Source organism: Talpa europaea (assembly GCF_964194135.1).
Source record: "Talpa europaea genome assembly, chromosome: 9".
NCBI lineage: Eukaryota > Metazoa > Chordata > Mammalia > Eulipotyphla > Talpidae > Talpa > Talpa europaea.
Genome location: NC_140076.1, coordinates 28,595,769 through 28,617,225, shown reverse-complemented (window position 1 = coordinate 28,617,225; position 21,457 = coordinate 28,595,769). Strand labels below are relative to the sequence as shown.

At 50.4% G+C, this 21,457-nt stretch overlaps 2 protein-coding genes across 4 annotated transcripts; one reads left to right on the top strand and one right to left on the bottom strand.

The window, feature by feature from the left end:
* Nucleotides 1-417: 417 nt before the first annotated feature.
* On the top strand, nt 418-9,237 carry POMGNT1 (protein O-linked mannose N-acetylglucosaminyltransferase 1 (beta 1,2-); the record flags this gene model as incomplete). 3 transcript variants are annotated; one of them, XM_084242043.1, is made up of 22 exons in its annotated part: nt 418-537; nt 849-911; nt 1,137-1,251; nt 1,389-1,507; nt 2,451-2,516; nt 2,605-2,718; nt 3,531-3,648; nt 3,839-3,937; nt 4,090-4,217; nt 4,573-4,643; nt 4,862-4,937; nt 5,113-5,196; nt 5,287-5,328; nt 5,540-5,598; nt 5,926-5,998; nt 6,082-6,210; nt 6,294-6,419; nt 7,467-7,531; nt 7,719-7,763; nt 8,561-8,696; nt 8,942-9,051; nt 9,150-9,237. In XM_084242043.1, 22 exons carry the CDS (start codon nt 418-420, stop codon nt 9,235-9,237), a joined length of 2,046 nt encoding a protein of 681 aa, XP_084098169.1. The 3 variants fall into 3 exon arrangements, with proteins under 3 accessions (XP_084098169.1, XP_084098170.1, XP_084098171.1); XM_084242044.1 differs by lacking the exon at nt 849-911; XM_084242045.1 differs by lacking the exons at nt 849-911; nt 3,839-3,937.
* A 3,522-nt stretch (nt 9,238-12,759) lies between these two features.
* On the bottom strand, nt 12,760-16,890 carry TSPAN1 (tetraspanin 1; the record flags this gene model as incomplete). Its single annotated transcript, XM_084242303.1, has 7 exons — nt 12,760-12,807; nt 12,982-13,065; nt 13,154-13,306; nt 13,382-13,480; nt 13,597-13,671; nt 13,893-14,096; nt 16,834-16,890. 7 exons carry the CDS (start codon nt 16,888-16,890, stop codon nt 12,760-12,762), a joined length of 720 nt encoding a protein of 239 aa, XP_084098429.1.
* Nucleotides 16,891-21,457: the final 4,567 nt, after the last annotated feature.

Genomic DNA, 21,457 nt, shown 5'->3' with positions numbered 1-21,457 from the left:
GGACCCGAGCCCCGGAAGGAGAGCGGGGCCTGAGGAGAGGGGTGCGGGTGGAGAGGGGTGGAGGGTGGGGATCGCGGCCCTTTGCCCGCCCCGGGACGGAGAAGGCCTGGGACTTGGTCTTTGTAGGGACCGAGGAGCCTGGATTATTCGGCCTCCACCTCCGGGGCCCTGGGCAGCCCTGACGGTTACCAGGGGTCTGACTGACTGCTCTCCGGGTTTCCTTTCCAGAGAAGTTGAGCCACTTTCCCCAGATCACGACGCAGGGGTGCCTGCAGGGAAGAGTTACTGAGCGGTCTTCCTTATCCCCGCAGAAGGCATCCGAATTTAGAGGGACACTTTACCCCATGTGACCCTTTGGTCCCCTCAGATTCCTGAAGGCATGGGTTGGCCAGGACAGTGGTGACCCCGGAATTCGGCATGGACGACTGGAAGCCCAACCCCCTCATCAAGCCCTTTGGGGCTCGGAAGAAGCGGAGCTGGTATCTTACCTGGAAGTATAAACTGACCAACCAGCGGGCCCTGAGAAGATTCTGTCAGGTATAGAAATGTCCCAGGTCTCACAGGAATTCCCTCCCAGCTCTATCCCAGCCTAGATTATGGGCACTGGCACCCTGGGGACGGGCAGCAGGTACCTAGAAGGAACCTCTTTGTGTCATGTCCCTATAAGGCAGTGCTTTAGGCCCAGAGTTCTGGAATCAGAACTCAAGTACACCCTCTGAGTCTTCCAACAGAAACCTGAAGTCTGCCCAGGAAGAGTCCTCAGGGTCACACACCTGTCAGGCATTCAGGGCTAGGACCCAGGTTTTCTGATCCCCAGCTTGGTTCTCTGGGACCGGCTGCATCTCTAGGAACTAATTGTGGAGGGGACCAAGGAAATCAAGACTTCAAATGGAAGAATACAGGAGCTCTGGGTAGGGAGGGCCCTGATGAAGGGGAAGCGTCAGGGGAGGTGCCCTGGAGGAGGTATTGGTTAAACTGGACCCTGGTTGGGGAAGTAAAGCTGGGCATACAGTGGGAAGAGAGACAGGCCCCAGGTACTCCCTGTGCCCTCACTGCACCCAGGGCCCTCCTCTTGGGAAGACCCTCAGTGGTCTAGAGAGGGTGCTTCTCTTTAGTTGTCCTCATCCCCCCCTCAGACAGGGGCTGTACTTTTCCTATTGGTGACCGTCATTGTCAACATCAAGTTGATCCTGGACACACGGCGAGCAATCAATGAAGCCAATGAAGACCAGGAACCAGAGCAAGACTATGGTGAGGCCAAACTGAGGATAGTATTGGTGGAGAGCCTGGGAGAGGCGTCCCCTGGGATCTCAAGGCTGAAATAGCAGGTCCTAAGGAATGACACTCTGCTGGAGAGATGATCTCCATGACCTGTTGCATCCCCACAGATGAGGCCCTGGGCCGATTGGAGCCCCCACGGCGCAGAGGCAGCGGTCCCCGGCGGGTCCTGGATGTGGAGGTCTACTCAAGTCGCAGCAAAGTATATGTGGCAGTGGATGGCACTACGGTGAGTGGGCCAGTGTCTGGGGTACTTCGTTCTATTCAGGGCGTGATTCCATGGGCATTGGGATCCACTGCCTGAGTAGAACCTGCACCTCTGCCAGCTTCTGACTATAGTGTGACTATGGGACCCTCAGTTCCTCATCTGTAGACTGAGACTAATGACCTCTACTTTGGAGGATTAAATGAAAAGCATGTGAAATGTCTTATATATAGTGAAATATTATCCAGAGTGATAATTAGTATTACTAGGCAGTTTATTGATTTATTTCATCGCTACTTCCTGATCCCTTCTTTGGCTTCAGTCTTGTCCTGGACCCTGGGAACCTGGAGGTATCAGACCTGGTCCTGTTTTGAGGGGCTCAGTCTGATGGACTGTAATCTCTCCAGCATGAGGGAAAAGTTGTCAAGAACTCAAGGAGCGGGGCCTCCCTGGTGGCGCAGCGGTTGAGCTTTGGGTTGCGAAGCTGCCCGCATCCTCTGCAGCGCTGGTTCAATCCCCGGCTGCTCCCCGGCCACCGGAGGAGGGTCCCACATGGCGCGCAGACCTCTCCTGCCGCCCGCTGCTCCCCTCAGCAGTGTACTTCGGTCCTTCTGCCTGCTCTGCTCCCCGCTCTGGCTCTGGTGAATTCTCTCACCTTCCCGTGCTTCTGACTGTACCCAGTGCTTGTACAAACAAATAAATAAATAAATCTTTAAAAAAAAAATAAATTAAAAAAAAAAAAACTCAAGGAGCCATGGAGGGGAGGGTTGTAGAAATATGAGATTTCCTTTGATGAAGGGGCTATGGACGCTTCTGGAAGAGGTCGCCTTCAAGCTGCGTTGGAAGAGAACTGTGTGAAAAGGCATAGGCAGGAGGAGAGGTTTCATGAAACTTTTTTTTAAGTGTCTCTAAGACAGACCTTGAATGTGAGAGTGAAGAGTTCAACTTTGTCGTTGCCATCCTGTAGGTGCTGGAGGACGAGGCTCGAGAACAGGGCCGGGGCATCCATGTCATCGTCCTCAACCAGGCCACGGTGAGGTCTAAGGGGTGGGGGACCTGGAGGACTAAAGCTGGGCCCTTTGCAGGTGACATTAACTCACAAGAGCTGTGTCTCCTGCCAGGGCCATGTGATGGCAAAGCGTGTGTTCGACACATACTCACCTCATGAGGATGAGGCCATGGTGCTGTTCCTCAACATGGTAGCGCCCGGCCGAGTGCTGATCTGTACTGTCAAGGTCAGTGACTCTGCCCTGGTCCTGCCTCCTATTTTCCCAGCTTCAACCCTGCTCATGGCCCAGGGTTCTCTGCCCCAGTGTGGCATAGTAGGAAAACCTCTGGAGGAAGGTAACTCCAGTTCTAATCCTAACCTGTTGTTTTTTAATTCAACAGATAGTTACCGAGTACCTTGAGTGTGCCAGACACTGCTCTGGGTGCTAGGGATACAATGGAAAATGAGAGAGTCCCTGCACTTGGGAAGCTTACATCCCAGCAGGGTCCTGTCCAACATAAAGCAGCCAAATATATGTATAATGTCAGAAAATGATAATGAAGAAGAAAATAAAGCAAGGGAGACAGTGATGGGGAATGTGTTTTAGAAAGGGAAGGCCTCTGTGAGGCAATGATGTGTGAGTAGAAAGCTAGAGGAAGTGAGGAGTGAAACAGGTATATCTGGAGGGAGAGCATTCTACATGGAAAGACTGGCAAGTACAAAGCCTCTGAAGGGGGAAGGTGCTTGGTATGCTTGAGGAATAGCCAGGTACGAATTGAGCTGGAGAGAAAGCAGGAGAGTGGTGAGAAAAGGAGGTGGAGAGATAGCTAGGAGAGAGGCACAGATTGTGTGGAATTGTAAGGATTTAGTAGCCTGGAGATTTGGGGTGATTATTAGACTCTCTCTAAGCCTTCTTCTGTTTTCTTATCTGTGAAATGGTAAGAGGGATGTTGTGATAATTTGATAAGCTAATTTAAGTAAAAGATTTTACATGGTGCTCAATGTTTTGAGCTCCTGGAACCATGCCGGTCAGACCATCTACCTTCTCTGGTCTCCCAGGATGAGGGCTCCTTCCACCTCAAGGACACGGCCAAGGCTCTGCTGAGGAGCCTGGGCAGCCAGGCTGGCCCTGCCCTGGGTTGGAGGGATACCTGGGCCTTCGTGGGACGAAAAGGAGGTACTGGCACTGTAGGCCATCCACCCTTAGTACCTTTAGTCTGGGAGGAGCAGAACCCCCCAGATATGATGTGGGGTGGGGGTTATATAGGAGTCAGTGGTGGTGGGTTCGATGAAAGAGGGCAGGGAGATGGGAAGAAGCTGCCAAACAGCCTGAGCCTCCATTGTCCCTTATTCCTGCTCCTTGCCAGGTCCTGTCCTCGGGGAGAAGCATTCTAAGTCACCTGCCCTCTCCTCCTGGGGAGACCCAGTTCTGCTGAAGACAGATGTGCCACTGAGCTCAGCTGAAGGTGGGGTTAGTGGGGCCTAAGCTCTGGGACAGTGTCTGGTCTGGGTATGGCATTTGGGTCCTCTAGGGGGATTTATTCTCGACTGGATTCCTGGGGCTCTCCAAACCTTATGGCCTCATGTTCCTATCCCGTCGATCCCATCCCTTCCTCAGAGGCAGAGTGCCACTGGGCAGACACAGAGCTGAACCGTCGCCGACGGCGCTTCTGCAGCAAAGTTGAGGGCTATGGGAGTGTGTGCAGCTGCAAGGACCCCACACCCATCGAGTTCAGCCCTGACCCAGTGAGTAGGGCCTTAGGCAATGAGGCTTGGACTCCTTCCCAGGGTGGCAAGTGACCCTAAGAAAGATCCAGGTTGGACTTTTCCCTACCCCAGCCTGGGAGCGAAACAGGAGCTGTGGATCTATACTGAGCTCTGAGAGACAGGGGATGTCCTGATTGCAGAGGATGGGGCAGGCTGTGTGGGCAAAGGCCCATAGTTGGACTTGGGCTGGGTAGGTGGAGGGGTCAGGCAGGGAAGACCCTCTGCCTTTTCCCTCTCTACTCTGGCGTCCCTTCTCCCCCAGAATTTTTCCCTCGGTGGGGATCCCAGTTTGGAAAATGAATGAGGCAAAATCTAAAAGCTGTTTCTCCCTCAGCTCCCAGACAACAAGGTCCTCAATGTACCTGTGGCTGTCATTGCAGGCAACCGGCCCAATTACTTGTACAGGTGAGCCAGGGAATGGGCTATACCCAGCTCTGAACAGGAGAGTGCTTAGTGGGTGGGCACCCCAGGCTCATCTCTGCAGGATGAACTCTTGAGGTGGGTAGAAAGGCATTCTAGGTTCACCCTATGGGTAAACTTGGGGTATCTGGGTCCAACCATGAGCACAGGGGAGTCCTGAGTTGGGAGGCCAAAGAGGCCTAACCTATTCCTGGGCTCTCCAGGATGCTGCGCTCTCTGCTGTCAGCCCAGGGGGTGTCTCCCCAGATGATAACAGTTTTCATCGATGGCTACTATGAGGTGAGTGAGGCTCGGGAGCTTCGCGTGGAACAGAGAACAGGACTGAGGGCCTGAGTAGCAGTGATTGCCAGGGACCACCAAGGGCTGTGAAATACGAAGGGCTTGCCATGTCAGGACCTGTAGCGGAGGGCAGGGGGAAGGTGGCTCACATGGTGACCATGGCCATGCCCCCCAGGAGCCGATGGATGTGGTGGCGCTTTTTGGTCTGAGGGGCATCCAGCACACTCCCATCAGCATCAAGAATGCCCGAGTGTCTCAGGTACTGCCCAGCCAGGGATGGGAAGGGGCAGACACCCAGCCCTGGTACCCACCCCAGAGCTTACATGTCCTGTTCCCAATCCCCACCCAGCACTACAAGGCCAGCCTCACTGCCACTTTCAACCTGTTTCCGGTGAGTAGTAAGGATGAAACTCTTGGGCCTAGGAAGGGGAGACATGGGTATAAAATCTGGTCTTATTATATAATAAGCTCTTGCCCTCCCTGGACCTCATCCTCCTGATCTAGAAAATGGGGGTAATGCTGCCTGAGAATTGGGTTATGGGTGGAGGACTTGCAGAATGAGAAAGGCCACCTTGGGATCATGTTGTCCCCTGCCCTTACAGGAAGCCAAGTTTGCTGTAGTTCTGGAAGAGGACCTGGACATTGCTGTGGATTTTTTCAGGTAAGGGGAGAGCCCCTTCATATAGCTGATAATAAGCCGCATGGGGCCTCTTGGCCTGGCTGGGACTCCAGGGAAGAAAGCAATGAGGTGTCTTAGAGAGCTTTCTGGTGGAAGTGAGCTCAAAAGTAGGGGGAAAGCTTGAGCAAAGATGGGATGGCAGGTGTTGGGGCTACAGTAGGAAGTAGAAAGGGTGAATGGAGACAGTGGAAATTTGAGGGAAGGGGAAGGAGGTATGACTCCAGAGTTGCCTGTGCAGCTCTTCCAGCATCACTGTGTGATTGGGTTTTCCTTGCCCCTCCCTGAACCCTTGGATCCTGCTTTTCTCAGTTTCCTGAGCCAGTCCATCCACCTGCTAGAGGAGGATGACAGCCTGTATTGTATCTCTGCATGGAATGACCAGGTAGGCTGAGTGACCAGGGGTCAGCTGGGGAGTTTGTAAGATCCTAAATTAAAATCCCTCTTGTCATGGTTCCCTCTCCCCAGGGCTACGAACACACAGCTGAGGACCCAGCACTGCTGTACCGTGTGGAGACCATGCCTGGGCTAGGCTGGGTGCTCAGGAAGTCCTTGTACAAGGAGGAATTAGAGCCCAAGTGGCCCACACCAGAAAAGGTACCCTGGCAGGTGGGGTGAATGGCCTGGAATCCCCTACTAGTTGGGAACCTCCTAGACTTCCTAATCCTCCATCCCCCCAGCTCTGGGACTGGGACATGTGGATGCGAATGCCTGAACAGCGCCGAGGCCGAGAGTGCATCATCCCTGATGTTTCCCGATCCTACCACTTTGGCATCGTTGGCCTCAACATGAATGGCTACTTCCATGTGAGTGGGAGGCAGGGACATTGAGGAGGGGGGCACAGTATGGTGAATGTAGGTCAAGAACATGGACTTGGGAGCAATCACAGCTCTTGCCATTTAACTAGCCATGTAACCAACATGGGGAAAAATACGTATCCTCATTACCTGTTTCTTTATTTGTAAAGTGAGTATACAAATACTATCTTTCTCCTAGAGTTATGAGTTATGAGGTTTAAATAAGTTAATATATGTAAAATGCTTTGAACTAGAAATGTTATATAAGGGCTAGCTGGTATTATTTTTATTATTACTATTCTTAGCACTAGACTGTGGGTGTGGGGAGGGTATTTCTGCTGCCAAGCGCTTATCCAGCCCTAGTTTTCCTCTGTCCCCTCCTGTCCTTGAGAGTGCCGGGGCCCATACTTTAGCCTAAAGTGAATAGGGAGGCCCTCAGCCCCACACCTCATACCTGACTGTCCAAAGGGTCACTCCCCAGTTTCATACAGCAAGGGAAGCCTTGAGACTGCCCAGCCCTAAGGAATGGGGAGAGCTATCAGTTTGGAACCTCCTAGGAACAAAAAGGGCCCTCAGAGGTTGGTTAATACAAGACCACCCCACTCGTTTTCCAGAGAGGGGCAGATATTTACCTCAGACTGCTCTTAGTATCTTAGTCATAACAGTTGCCTTAGCCCTTGAAGCCCAGCCGATTCCTTCCTTTCTCCCCCCACACCTCACCCTTGCTTTACAGACCCAATCCTGACTTAACATCAGGCTCAAAGGAAGCATGTGGCATAATGGTTAAGCACATTAGGTGCAGGGACTAGCTTAGAGGTCAGTAACTTGAGCTGCTGGTGTGGATATGAGCTCTCTGGAAATGGTTGAGCCCAAATTAAAGCTAGTAATAGCCTGCCAAGGATGCTGTGAAGAGGACAGGGAAGTCAGGAGAAAACTAGAGGGACTTTTATAGGTCTGGGATATCATTTGTAGGCCTTGTAGATATGTGGTGGGTCAAATGGATGGTGTGGACCAGACAATGTAAGGCCCTGACTTTTACCCTCACACCAACTCCAGGAGGCCTACTTCAAGAAGCACAAGTTCAACACGGTTCCAGGTGTCCAGCTCAGGAACGTGGACAGGTGGGGGCCGGGAACAGGGCAAAGGGAGGATATTAGCAAAGTCTTAATGACTAATCCCTGACAGTCCCTTTCAACCCTGGGGTGTGTGTGTCTACCCCAGCCCTGCTTCCCCTATGACCTCTTGCCCTGCCCTTGGGAGGCCTTGAGAGGCTACCTCACCCTTGACCAATTTCTCCCTCCCCTTCAGTCTGAAGAAGGAAGCTTATGAAGTAGAAGTTCACCGGCTGCTCAGGTATGGCCTAGGGCAATTGGGATATGTGGCATGGGCTGAGGGAAGTCAAAATTGAGGGTCTTGGTCCAGTAATTTGTGGGGCCCACTGCAAAATGCAAACAGAGCCCCTTGTTTAAAAATTATAAGGGCCTCCCCTGGTGGTGCAGGCAGTTGAGCTCTGTGCTGTGAAGCTGTCTGCATCCTCCACAGCGCCGGTTTGATCCCAGCCTGCTGGCGAGGGTTCCACATGGTGCGGCAGACCTCTTCTGTCGCGCCTGCTGCTCCCCTCAGCAGTGCATTTCATCAGTCTGTCTGTTCTCTTCCCCGCTCTGTCTCTGGTGAATCTTCTCACCCTCCTGCGAATCTGGCCTATACCCCGGTTCTTGTATAAATAAATAAGTCTTTAAATAAATAAACAAACAAACAAATAAATAAATGAAAATAAAAATTATAAGAATTGGGCCTCCCTGGTGGCGCAAGGGGTTGGGACGCAGCCGATGAACCTGTCCGCAGCCTGCCAGGGAGCAACCCACATGGCGAAGCAGACCTCTCCTGTCTTGCCTACTGCTCCACTCAGCAGTGTACTTCAGTTAATCTGCTTGTTTTGTTCCCCACTCTGTCTCTGATGAATCCTCTCACCCCCCACACCTCTGGCCTGTACCACAGCTCTTGTATGCATAAAAATAAATAAATCTTTAAAAAAAATTATAAGAATTTCAGGATAGCAATATCAGAGCATTAAACTGAGGACATGGCCTTGTGTGACACACACATGAGGGGGGCCCTGTCTTGGCCTTTCTTCCCCAACCCTGCCACAGTGAAGCCGAGGTTCTGGACCACAGCAAGAACCCTTGTGAAGACTCTTTCCTGCCAGACACAGAGGGCCACACCTACGTGGCCTTTATTCGAATGAAGAAAGAGGATGACTTCACCACCTGGACTCAGCTTGCCAAGGTGCCCCCAAACCACATCCATTTTAGGAATACCCCTCCCCACAAAATATAGGGATCTTTGTTTTGGAATCTTCTACCTTAGAACTTTCTCTTCATGCTCTCACAACCCCTTTTCCAAATCCATATTCGGGAGGTTGCTTTCTCGAGGAAGCTGCTTTTAAAGAGACAGAAGAGCTAGGCTAATGGTCTCAGTGACTCCTCCCCACAGCTCTGACCCATGCCTCTCCTCCTATCCCACCCTACCAGTGCCTCCATATCTGGGACCTGGATGTGCGTGGCAACCACCGGGGCCTGTGGAGGTTGTTTCGGAAGAAGAACCACTTCCTGGTGGTGGGGGTCCCAGCCTCCCCCTACTCGTGAGTGATTCATTCCTGCCTTAGGAAGTGGGAAACTAGTGGGGTTAGGGGACATAGCTAATGGCCTTTTACAAAATGTTTTCATATTACCTCTCCAGAGTGAAGAAGCCACTATCAATCACCCCAATTTTCCTGGAGCCACCCCCAAAGGAGGAAGGAGCCCCAGGAGCTGCAGAACAGACATGAGACCTCCTCCAGGACCCTGCAGGGCTGGGTACTGTGTACCCCCCAGGCAGGCTAGCCCTTCACCCCATCCTGTAGGATTTTGTAGACACTGCAGGGGCTGGGGCTGGTTTGTTTTTAACATGAGTCTTAATTACTAACTCCAAGGGGAAGGTTCTCCTGCTCCAATGTCCCTGTTCCTGAGTTGGAGGTCTATTTATTTACTTTCCCATTGGGAAAGGACAGGATATTACCTGGGAATCATTGGAATCCCCAGGCAGCTGATTTTGCCCTTTGTACACACCCTTACCCCAGGCCTGGCTCAGAATCTCACCTATTTATTGACTGTCCTGAGGGCCTTGGAAACAGGCTGAAGCCTGGAGGGCCTTGTTCTCTTACTGGACTGGGGTGCTGCCCTGAGGGTAGGGCTGGTTCTTACTCAGGAAACTGGTGTGCCCAACCCATGGACAGGCCCAGCTGGGGCCCACCTGCTGATGCAGACTCACTCAGAGACCTTCAGACACTGAACCAGGCCTCTTCTTAGCCTCTTCTTTGTCCATGTCTCCAAAGCTGGATAAGGTGGTCATTGATTAAAAAAGGAGAAAACCTCTGGGGATGTGTCTTATGATTGTGTGTATGTGTGTGTTTGTGAGGAGAGAAAGATGGGTGGGTCATAATTGATGATAAGTTTTCCTTACTGTCCTTCATAGAGTTTATCTTCCATTTGGGACTGTTTGGTGACCATCGGATGTCCAAGTCTCAAATTTCAAGGCTTTCTCTAGGACCCTTCCTTGCTGCTGAACTATCAGGTCTCCTGCCTAGCTAATATGAGCCAGACACCTGTCCATAAAAATAGAGCAAAAGAAAGCAAAAAAAGGGATACTTGGGGCCTCCCTGGTGGCACAGCGGTTGAGCGCTGGGTTGTGAAGCTACCTGCGGCCTCTGCAGCACCAGTCGATCCCCAGCCGCCAGGCAAGGGTCCCACGTGGCGCACAGACCTCTCCTGCTGTGCCCGCTGCTCCCCTCAGCAGTGTACTTCATCATTCTGCCTGCTCTGCTCTCCCCTCTGGCTCTGGTGAATTCTCTCACCCTCCCACGCTTCTGACTATACCCAGTGCTTGTATAAATTAAAAAAAAAAAAAAAAAAAAAGGGATACTTGGGGGTAGGGGAGCTAATGAATATAGCAGGAATGGGAAGGAAGTGGATGAGATAGGCCTAAGTGGGCATTATTCTGGAAGCTAGGGCTAGCTGCAGATGAAGCAGAGGAGCAAGGATGTCTGTGGGCCTTAGGACACTTTACAGAATTCCATATCTGGGCATTTCCTCAACCCCAGTGACCCAGAGATTAAAAAGATCTGAGAAGTTAAGACACTCCAGGAAGTGGATGGGGTTGTCTAGAGAGTGAAAGAGATTGCCCAAGGCAGGGAGCATGACATTTGAAGGATCTGTGAAGCACTTAGAACCAGGAGATGAGTATAGAACACCTCTTGAGAAGGGGTTGCCTCCAGAGCTTTCCCAGTGACCCCGTTAAGTTCCTTATATAGAGCCTTGGCCAGGGAGAAAGGAACTGACTGGAACTCCTGTCCTTCCCCCAGTTTTCTGCCCCTGCTTCCTCCACTGGGGCCTAGAGCCCAGATTGGCAATGGCCCGGGTGGTGTGTGGGCTGGACATTTCTCTCCACCCTGGCGCCTTCAGTGTTTGCTGGAGCTAGAGATAGCGCTTGGGGTGCCACAACACCAGGCTGAGAAGCAGTTAAGTGTATGATGAGGTAGAGGCCCGCCCTGGGCAAACAAAAAAGCCTTTAGCCTCCATACACACTACCCCTGGGGGAGGAGTAGTGTGTGAGGCACAGTGAGGTACTAAAGAGGGAAGGAAAGCCAGTTCCTCTCCCCAGCCTCCCAGCAGCCTCTTGTGGCACTTACAGAATAGCTCTTAGGTACTGTGTGGCTCTGGCCAGGTTTCTGTTCCTTTTTGGGCTCAGCAAAAGGTGGCGGTTCTGAGCTATCCTAGAAAAGCCCAGGAAGAAGGATTCAGGGGCCTAAGGGAAGCTAGGAGGAAGACTAGTTTGCCAGGTTTGACTTTCCTTGGTAGCAGACACCATATGCTCCTGCAGTAGCTCCCCGCTGTCCGGGTTCGGTAGGCATCAAATCTACCTCTCGGACATTCTGGCCTTCAAGTAATTCTGGGGTCGTGTCAGCCAGGACCCCACCAGGTTCTAGAGTCAGACAGCCTGGTCCTAAATCCTTCTCAGCTCTTCACTGAAAGCTTGGGCCTGGAACAAGCTGCCTGGAAGGCCCCAGTTTCTGGAGTATGAGAGTAGTTAAGATTAAGTATGAGGGCCTCCTTGGTGGCACAAGGGGTTAAGTCAGCATAATGAAGCTATCTGCAGCCACTGCAGCAAGAGTTCAATCCCCAGCCAGGGAGCTAACCCACATGGCGCAGCAGACCTCTCCTGTCTTGCCTTGCCCCCTTCAGCAGTATATTTCAGTAGATCCATCTGTTCGGCTCCCCACTTTGTCTCTGGTGAATCCTCTCACACACACACCACCCCCCTCACCCCCACACACCCACCTCTGGCCTATACCCTAGTTCTTGGATACATAAATAAATCTATTTTTAAAAAAAAGATTAAGTAAGAAATCAGGTCTACAGAGAACCTAGCAGACCAAGACCAAAAATACATGTTCTTTCTGAAGTCCACAAAGGAACAGGTGGGTTTTACCTGCCTGGAAGGGTAGGCAGCTTGGATCCCCTGATAGGCTTTTCAAAACCTAAAAAGTGATTCTCTCCCATTGCCTGGAATGTTTCCGGTCTCCCGCCCCCATTCCAGCATAGCTTGTTATTTTCATAGTTTTCTGGTCCAGTGCCCCTACCCAGGAGGGAGTAGTTTCAGGCCAAAGTCTTCCCATATTATGAGAAGGCAGACTAACCCAACCCTCACCTCCTCAGGGCCACTCTTGTTAGGCTACTTCCCACATCTGGAATCCAAATGAAGGGAAGAAATAGCCACCCACCTCCACCTCACATCTCTTCTGCTACCTTTCTAGGGGTCCTTCTGGAATCTGCAGCCAGTTTAGGTAAGAAGGGCCCCAAAGATACACAGGAAAGAGTCCAAATGAAAACATTTTAATTGGTCCATGATTTCTGTAGTGTTTTCTACATATCCACCTGGTTACTTCTGATTTTGCATATTCCCAGGCTGTAGGGTACCTTTCTCTCATCTCCCAGGGGAGGACTGGGGTCACTGAGAGACCCCCTTGCCTGAAGGGGTGTCAAGGGCTTAAGGGACAGACTAGAGGAATGGACAGGAGAGCTGGCTTACATTGAGGTTTCATTCCCAACGACAGAAGGAAAAGTCAGGCACAGCCTGAAGGGGGTGATCCCTATTTGGTGCCAAGTCCAAGACACCAAGGCCAGGCCTACTCCAGTCCAAGTGCCACTGTTAGATCCTATCCCCACCCTGATCATGCTGCTTAGCAGTGCTAGGGTACCTCCTCCCAGCTCCCATGTAGCAGGCAGCAGCACTGGTGGAGGCAGAAGCGGACTCATTCCAGATTGCAGTACACATACATGGATACAATCATGGCAGCCAGCTGGTGGGGGAGGAACAGAGAGAGGTGAGAAGGTATGATCAGGGATCATTAAGCAAGTCCCCTGCCCTCCAGATACCCTGCTCTGTTAGAAGTCCGTCTTTTCCTGAGGCTTTAGAGATGGGCCAAACAGTCCTGACCCAGACCTGACCCTGCCCAACTCCCTCAACCCCTTACCTCTAAGGCCCCAATTCCAGCTGCCACACCACCAACAATGACTGAGTTGGCTTCAATGGAATGCACAATCTGTTTCATGCAACCCTTGGGGAGGGGAAAGAACATCTATAGTCAGCAGCTGCCCCCTCTGATGCCATTAAAGCAGCCCCCAACCTTTCATGCCAGTCCACACCTGTACATGCATCTCCTGAGCCTTCTCCTGCGTACAGTTTCCCATGGCTGTGTTATTCTTGTCAAGGCAACAGTATGGGGGAAAGGCATGCTGCTCTTTGAAATAGGGAGAATCTTCAAAATCGGTGTAGTTGTTGAAGCCACAGCACTTTAACTGAAGAAATGGATGAGAAAGAAGTCAGTGGGGCATTCTTTCTCCCCACCCAAAAACCTCCCCAGCCCAGCTTACATTTTCCATGGTGGAGTTCCACAGTTGGGTGATATCCTTCTGGGAACCGTAGTCTTTCTTGATAGTGGACACGATCACTGGCTTCAGCAATTCCTCGCTCTGGATAGGGCAGGCCAATGTTTAGGGTCTGGTAGGGAAGGTGGCCATGCATAGGCCACAACCCACTTCCAGGGCTTTGCCCAATCCTCCCCCCTTGCCCTATCTCTGTTTCTCACCTTTTTGGAGTATACCAAGACAACCACACCAGCTGCAACCTCAGCAATGAAGATGAGGAGGAGGATGACGAAGAACTGAGTGGAGAACAGGGGTCTGAGTTTTAGGGAAAAACAGCCCATCTGCCTTCCTTGCCCTAGCCCCTCCAACTCCTCCCCCCCATAGTAATGAGGCAGCAACCCCCTTTGCTGAGGCCCTTGAAGGCCAAAGCAGGGTTTGGGGACCCCCAGGGTCTGGTATCTAGGGTGAGGGGGCCCTGGGACTTGGTCATGGGCCAGTGGAACCAGGTGTAACACACCATCATGAGGGCACACTTGCTCTCATACTGAGCCCCGTAGCAGCCCAGGAAGCCAAGAACAAAGAGCACAGCGCCAGCCGCGATGAGGAAGTAGCCCACGTTGACAAACTGCATGATGGTGGACGACGATCCGAAGATCTTCAGGAAGGATGACCCGTCAACTGACACCCAGATGCCCACTGCCAACAGGGCCACACCACAGAGCTAGGGACAAAGAGGCAGGCCTTGAAACATTACTGGCAAGCAGCTCCCTACCACAGTGAGATAGGAGATGAGACACTTCCCCCTTTATTTGGAAAACTCATCCTGTAGGGAGAGAAAATATTCCTTAGAGTTAGAAAGGTAGAAACTGAGATGCTTATAGCTGGCACAGGCTGCACACCTTGGTAGATTAAATAGGACTGGAAGGGTGGTGGGGGGAGGTTTCAGAAATAGCCACAGAGTGGGGGTAGGGGCAAGGTTTTCCCTCACTGCTGCCAGGGCCCTGCCACATAACTAGGAGAGAAAACAAGCAGTTGAGCTCAACCCCCCCAAGCCCCCCCCCACACCCCTGCTGTCCCACCCCTCCCACTTTCTCTCTGGGCTTTGAGTGCCCAGAACACCTCTGTCCTCTGATAGGAGGAAATGAGGGTGGTAGCATTGAACCAGCTCAACAGTCACCATAGCAACATAGGCGGCACCGGCACCGAGATTTACACCTGCTCCCAACCATGGTAAGGGTGGTAGTAAGGGACTCCCACCCTAAGGATCCATTGGCTCCCCTCCAATCAGACTCCATGCCTTTCCTTCATCTAGCCTAGACCTCTCCTTGCCTCGTAAGTGGAAATTGAGGTACCAGAAGGTGATTACAACTAGCATTTTTCTCAAAAGCTCTCTGACTTAAACCCCAAACCTTAGAGGGAATCCTGAGGCTTACACTGGGGAGGGCGCTGACCGGTTCTCACAATTCTTAGAGCAAGGCTTTGTTAATCAAGAGTTTCTCTGGATAAATCAGCCTGATAACATTTTGGTCCCAGCCTACACTTTCCAGTTATAGAAACTGAGGCAGGAACTAGAGGAGAGGTGGGAGATTGTGGCTGGATCACAGGCATGTTTGCTCAAGGACAGAAAACTGGGCTCTCAGCCTGCAGGGTCAAATTTCAAGGAGTCTCAGGCCTGTCCTGCCCTGCCCAGTCTGACAAGGCCTGGGCAACAGAGGCCAAAGCCAAACCGGATTTACCTTTAACCCCCTCGGGCCAGAACCCTTGCTCTCCAAATCCCTGGAATCTTTTCCTTCTCTCCAAATATGTGAATAAAGGTTAGTTCTCTGAAACCAAATGAAGCCCAAGACATGGATCACACTTGAATTAGAGTTGACTCACTCCCAGCCCAATTTGTCCAAATTCATCTACACTTAATGTCTTTCTTTTACTCACTCTAATCTATTCTAGTATGGCCCCGACGTCTCTGGTGACATCCTATGTTACATCCAGTGACATTTCATGGGCCATGCTCTCCTCTGGCATCTCACTTTCCTTGTTTCCTTCTTCTGTTGCCCTTTCTTCATTAGCTTCTTGAGGGCTATTTCTCCCCTGATCCCTTGTAGCTGGATTTCCCGAATTCACTGTCCCTGAGTGCTCCCATCCACTTGCTAACTTCAGTGATCACCTGTGGGCACATACCTTTCAAGTGGCTAGCTTGAATTTGAACTACAACCCCACTTGGTACAGAACTGTCTGTGGGACTTCCCCCAAGGAGTTCATGCCAGCTATATGGGCATCATCTCAAGATCTCCCTTGTCTTTCCAATCTTCAGCCACCATATGAGGGCTTTACCCATTGTTCATCTCTCAGTATCTCCACCACCATCGCCAAGGTGCACGCCTCATTGCTCAGCTTCCTCAAACATACCTTATACAATCTGTTCCTGGTTTTCTGAACAATATCTAATTTCATGGCCTCTGGGTCTTTCTGCATGCCTTACAACCCTCTCACCCAGCACAAATCCCCAGCCTCAGCAATTTCCTTTAAGTCTTTTTTGACCAGGCTGGACTTAAGTTCCTCCAGAGCCATCCAAAGCCTCCCCTAGTCCCTGTGCTAAGGTCATATATATTATGTTGCAACTGTCTGCCTAACTGGTCTGCCATACATACCTTCAATACTCAAGGGCAGAGAAAGGCCTTACCCACCTGTCATACCAGCACTCACAGTCTTAGGTAATAAGTTGCTAGGTAATAAATGTTTTTCAAATGAATAAGTGTTGCTTGGGGGCATAATTCTGATTTAATGATGTAGGGCCTTCTCTCCTTTCAGCTTCCTTTTATACAGAGGCCACTGAATTTCCTTCCACACTAGGTGGAAGGCAAACCCCTTGCCTTCAATGGGCCCCAACGCCTATACAAAGGGGAGAATATTTCCTGTTTACCTACCCTGCCCTGCCCTGCCATAAGGCTGGCCCAAAGCTTCCTGGGAGGAAGGGGATGCCTCTAATCTTTTTTTTTAAGGTTTTTTTTTTAATTTATACAAGAACTGGGGTACAGGCCAGATGCGTGGGAGGGTGAGAGGATTCACCAGATAGAAAGCAGGGAACAGAACAGGCAGAAGGACTAAAATACACTGCTGAGGGGAGCAGCAGGCGAGACAGGAGAGGTCTGCTAGCCATGTGGGTTGCTCCGAGGCCGGCAGGGATCGAACTGACACTGTAGAGGCTGTGGACAGCTTCACAGGGCTGCGCTCAACCGCCTGCGCCACCAGGGAGGCCCCCGATGCCTCTAATCTTTATCCCAATTCATACGCCAGGTAAGCTGCTATTGACACCAAGATCCCATATTTGTGAAGGCTTCTGTACCTCATCATAAGGGGAAACTTTTACAACAGCATGTGGGCACAACAATCTCCTCTCTCCCCTTGTGCTTTCCCCACTCCTATAGGGACACCCCAAAGCCCCAAACCCCCATACTTACAAAGATGATCAAATTGAAGATGATCATCAAGGTCTTAATGAAACTGAAACACTGCATGGTGGCTCCTAGAAGGCAGACATGAGTGAATTAGGACCTCACCCCCTTACCTGGGCCAACCTTGGCACTGGACCATAACATACCAGACTCCAGCATCCTGGAACCATAGATCACCAATCCTCCCCTGCATCTGTACTCTGACTCTTCAGGACTTTTCCTAAGATTCCCGTTTGGTACCCCTTTCTTCTGTAATTCCCAGAACTGATGCAGGTACCTGACACTCTGCGCTACTAATACCCCAGTGTTTTCCACTGGCACCAAGCTTGACAGCCAAACTAGAGCTCACTCCATGCCCTTTCCCTGACACCTGTATACCTGAACCCCTCCCCAAACCAATGGTAGACTCTTCCAGGATCCTTCTTCAAGACTCTTTCAGCTCCCAAATCTGTTCCCAGGTTGATTTCATAGGTTAATCTCTAGGCAATGCGTTTACCTGCTGAGGGCTCTTGGTAGCCTGTTCTGAGAGGGATCTGCTGAGGCTCCAGAGGGGGTAGATAGCTCCAGGGAACTGCCACTGAGTGGGAAGGCAGGAAGACAGGGCTGGCTCTCACACACCACTGCTTACCTGCAGGAGAGGCAGGTGCTTTAAAGGCTTCCTTCTGCCTGCCCACCAGCCCCACCCGCCTGCCCCACCCTCCAGTCTACCTCTTTTGCCCCTACTGCCCTCTGCTGCCTGGAGATGTGCCCCTACAGCTACAGTGGCAGAGGACCTCCGCCCAGCTAAGTTAACCAGAAGCAAAGCCCCTCAAGATCTAAAGAAGGAAGAGAAGCTTGGGGGTGAGGAAAGTGCCCCGCTTCTTGTGTGCTTTCCATTATACAGTGCACATAATCTTCCTTACACACTCGTGCGCGCGTGCGTAAACACATACACACACACACACACACACACACTCACTGAACTCTGTGTGGACTCACTCCCAGCAACTAACAACAGAGCAACACCTGAGCAACAAACTTAAAGATGCTAAGTATAAGGTAAATACTTAGAGTAAATAAGCGGTACATTCATTTTCGTTCTCTCTCTTCCTTACCCCCCCTCCCCTCCCCTTCGTCCCTCCAGTTGCTGGAGGTTTCGCAACTTTTGCTCCTTCTCTGGGTAATAAACAGCTCCTAGACCTTTTCCCTTTCTCGTCTTTCTTCCTCTCTTCTTCCTCCCCACATGGTCTCTTTTCCCTCTTCTTGTCTACTCTTAGACATCTGTGTACGTACACCCCTGTTCTTTATGCCAGCAGGTGGCACTATGGCCCCAAAAAAGCACTCTAGTGTTTTTGTTTTGTTTTATTTTGTTTTTAAAGATTTATTTATTTTGCATACAAGAACTGGGGTGTAGGCCAGAGGTGTGGAGGGTGAGAGGACTCACCAGAGTCTCACATCCCACCCCAACTCTCTTGATGTGGAGGGGCAGGAAACTTCTGGCTTTCAAGTGGCTCAGACCAGGAGCTCCAATCTTGGTTCTGATATTTATTAGTTATGTGAGCTGGGGTGCGGGAGGGAAGCAGGGGGAGCATTTCTTAGACTTGGTTTTAAGCCTGTTTCCTGATCTGGATAACAGAATATATAGGTTTTAAAAATGAGATCACCCTCCCCCCACTCTGGAATATGTGGAAGTGACCATAGAGTTAGAAGATCAGAGTGAGGACAGTCACAGCGGAGGCAGTATGGGTGCAAGAAGTGGATTTTTAAATTTTTGTTTTAAAGATTTATTTATTTATGCATACAATAACTGGGGTACAGGCCAGAGGCATGGGGGAGAGGGGAGAGGACTCACCAGAGACAGAATGGGGAACAGAACAGGCAGAGAGACCGAAATACACTACTGAGGGGAACAGCAGACCAGTCAGGAGAGGTCTGCTGCACCATGTGGACAGCACCCTGGCTGGCCTGGGATTGACTCGTGCTGCAGGGGCTGCGGACAACCCCACAGGTTGCATCTTAACCCCTTGCAATACCAAGGAGGCCTGATTTAAAAAAAAATTTTTTAAGATTTATTTTTATTCATGCATACAAGAACTAGGGTGTAGGCCAGAGGTGGGTGTGTGTGTGTGAGAAGACTCACCAGAGACAGAGTGGGGAGCAGAACAGGCGGATCTACTGAAATACACTGCTGAGGGGAGCAGCCGGCGAGTCAGGAGAGGTCTGCTGTGCCATGTGGGTCAGCTCCCCAGCTGGGGATCGAACTCAGGGAGGCCCCTCAGATTCCCTTTTTATTCTCTTTTTAAATATGGGGGAACAGGAGCAAAAAGATTAAGTACTTGCCATGATCACAAAATATGTAAAGTGGTAGAGCCAGGATTCACTCCCAGTCAGTCCAAGCCAGTCTTAGCCCACTGTCTGCATTGATGGAGTCTCTAAGAAGGCAGGAGGGACTGGTTTCCAAAAAGAATATGAGAGGAGGCCTTGGAATGAGACTCAAGAAAGAATATAACTAGGGGCAGGTGGGTTTATGAGCATAGTAGCTAGAAATTGAGGGGCAAGGTCAATTTTCTTTTCTTTTTTTTTCTTTTTTAAAGGTTTAATTATTTATGCATACAAGAGTTGGGGCACAGGCCAGAGACAGAGTGGGGAACAGAACAGGCAGATTGACTGAAATACACTGCTGAGGGGAGCAGTAGGTTAGACAGGAGAGGTCTGCCTCATCGTGTGGGTTTCTCCCTGGCCGGCCAGGGATTGAACTCGTGCTGTACAGGCTGCAGATTGCTTCATAGTATGGTGCTTAACCCCTTGCACCACCAGGGAGGCCCAAGGTCAATTTTCTAAGGTTGAAGATAGCAAGAGTAGAGAGGTTGGAGGGGGAGGTCTTTGTCAGTCCCAGTTTCCTAGCAGGCTACCATAGGAACAGAGAAAAGGTAGAAGCTAGGAAGAGAACCTATAGGTAGAGCAAGAGGACATGGGAGAGTAGGCTGAGCTATGGAGGAAGAGGCAAATCCAAACAACCTGGTGTAAGGCCTGGCCGAGCTATTGATGTTCCTGTCTCCTATATGAAAGGAGATAAATTCAGGGTTCATACCTCTCTCAGCCCAAGGGGACCTAGTTGTTCCTCCACCTGCTTGGTTGTCTACATGACTTTGTCTTTCATGGTAGCAAGAAGCAGGGCGAGCCTGTATTCTTCTGTGTCCCCAGTGCCCAGCACATACAAAGTTATTAGTGAACATTTGCTGAATCTTTGAATGAATGAATGAATGATTGAGTACAGAGTAGCAAGAGTTAAATGTGGATTCTCATTATTCATGGTTTCCAGATCTGTGAATTTAACTACCTACCCTACTAAAATTGATTTATAATGCCAAGCCAATACTTATGGCACCTTTGCAGTCATTCATGGTATGTGAAGAGCCACACAAAATTTGAGTTGTCTAATACTCACATTCTCAGTTAAGGTTGAATTAAGGTTATTTGCTGTTTAAAATGATCCCCCAAGTGTAATGCTTAAGTGCTGTCTGGTGTGCCTAAGAGGCAGTGGTGTGCCTTGTGGAAGAAATACATTTAAATGTTACTCAGACACAAGTTATAGTACTACTGCCCAACAGTTCAATGCTAATGACAACAGCATATATTAAATTAGCTGTCTTTTTTTTTTTTGTAGAGGCATGCTTTTTATTTATTTGTTTGTTTGTTTGTTTGTTTGGTTATACAAGCTCTGGGTACAGTCAGAAGCACGGGAGGGTGAGAGAATTCACCAGAGCCAGAGCGGGGAGCAGAGCAGGCAGAAGGACCGAAGTACACTGCTGAGGGGAGCAGCGGGCGGCAGGAGAGGTCTGCGCACCATGTGGGACCCACCTCTGGTGGCCGGGGAGCAGGCGGGGATTGAACCGGTGCTGCAGAGGCCGCGGACAGCTTTGCAACCCAGCGCTCAACCGCTGCGCCACCGGAGAGGCCCTAAATTAGCTGTCTTTAAATAGAAACAAACATGCAACTAAGTCTTGTACTGATTGATCAGTTGACAAAAATATTGTGACCAGAGGCTAGTAGGAATCTAACCTTTCTCCTAGGAGCACTGGCTCCATATTTGCTAATTCAGTGTTCATGGTGACTTTATTAGAACACAACTAGTGTGACTAGCAAGAATTGTCTGATATGAAACAGGAATAGTAGAATATAGGGAATTGTGGAGTAAAATGGGACCTTTGTAAAGTACTCTGCAGTGTCTGGCACAAGGTAAATGCTCAGTAAACATTGTTAATATTGTTAATGTGGATGAATGAGAAGGTGAGGGAATGATGTCCTTTTCCCAAGGGGCCAAGCTGAAGTTTTCTGGCAATTGTACAGATCATGTTTTAAATGCATTACATACATAGTAATGCATTCCCCTCCATAATAATCCTGAGATAGAACCTCTTTTAATCCCCTTTATAAATATGGGGATACAGAGGCATAGAAAGGTTAACTTTTTGCCATGATTGCAAAATGTGTAAGTGGCAGAGCCAGAATTCACCCTCAGTCAACCTAATGTCTTAGCCAACAGTCTACATTGACAGGATTGTGAGGAAGCCTGACCCATGGGGAGGGGTTAGGATCCCAGGGCATAATAAAAAGCATCACCTGTATACACCCTTTGCATGTCATAGAG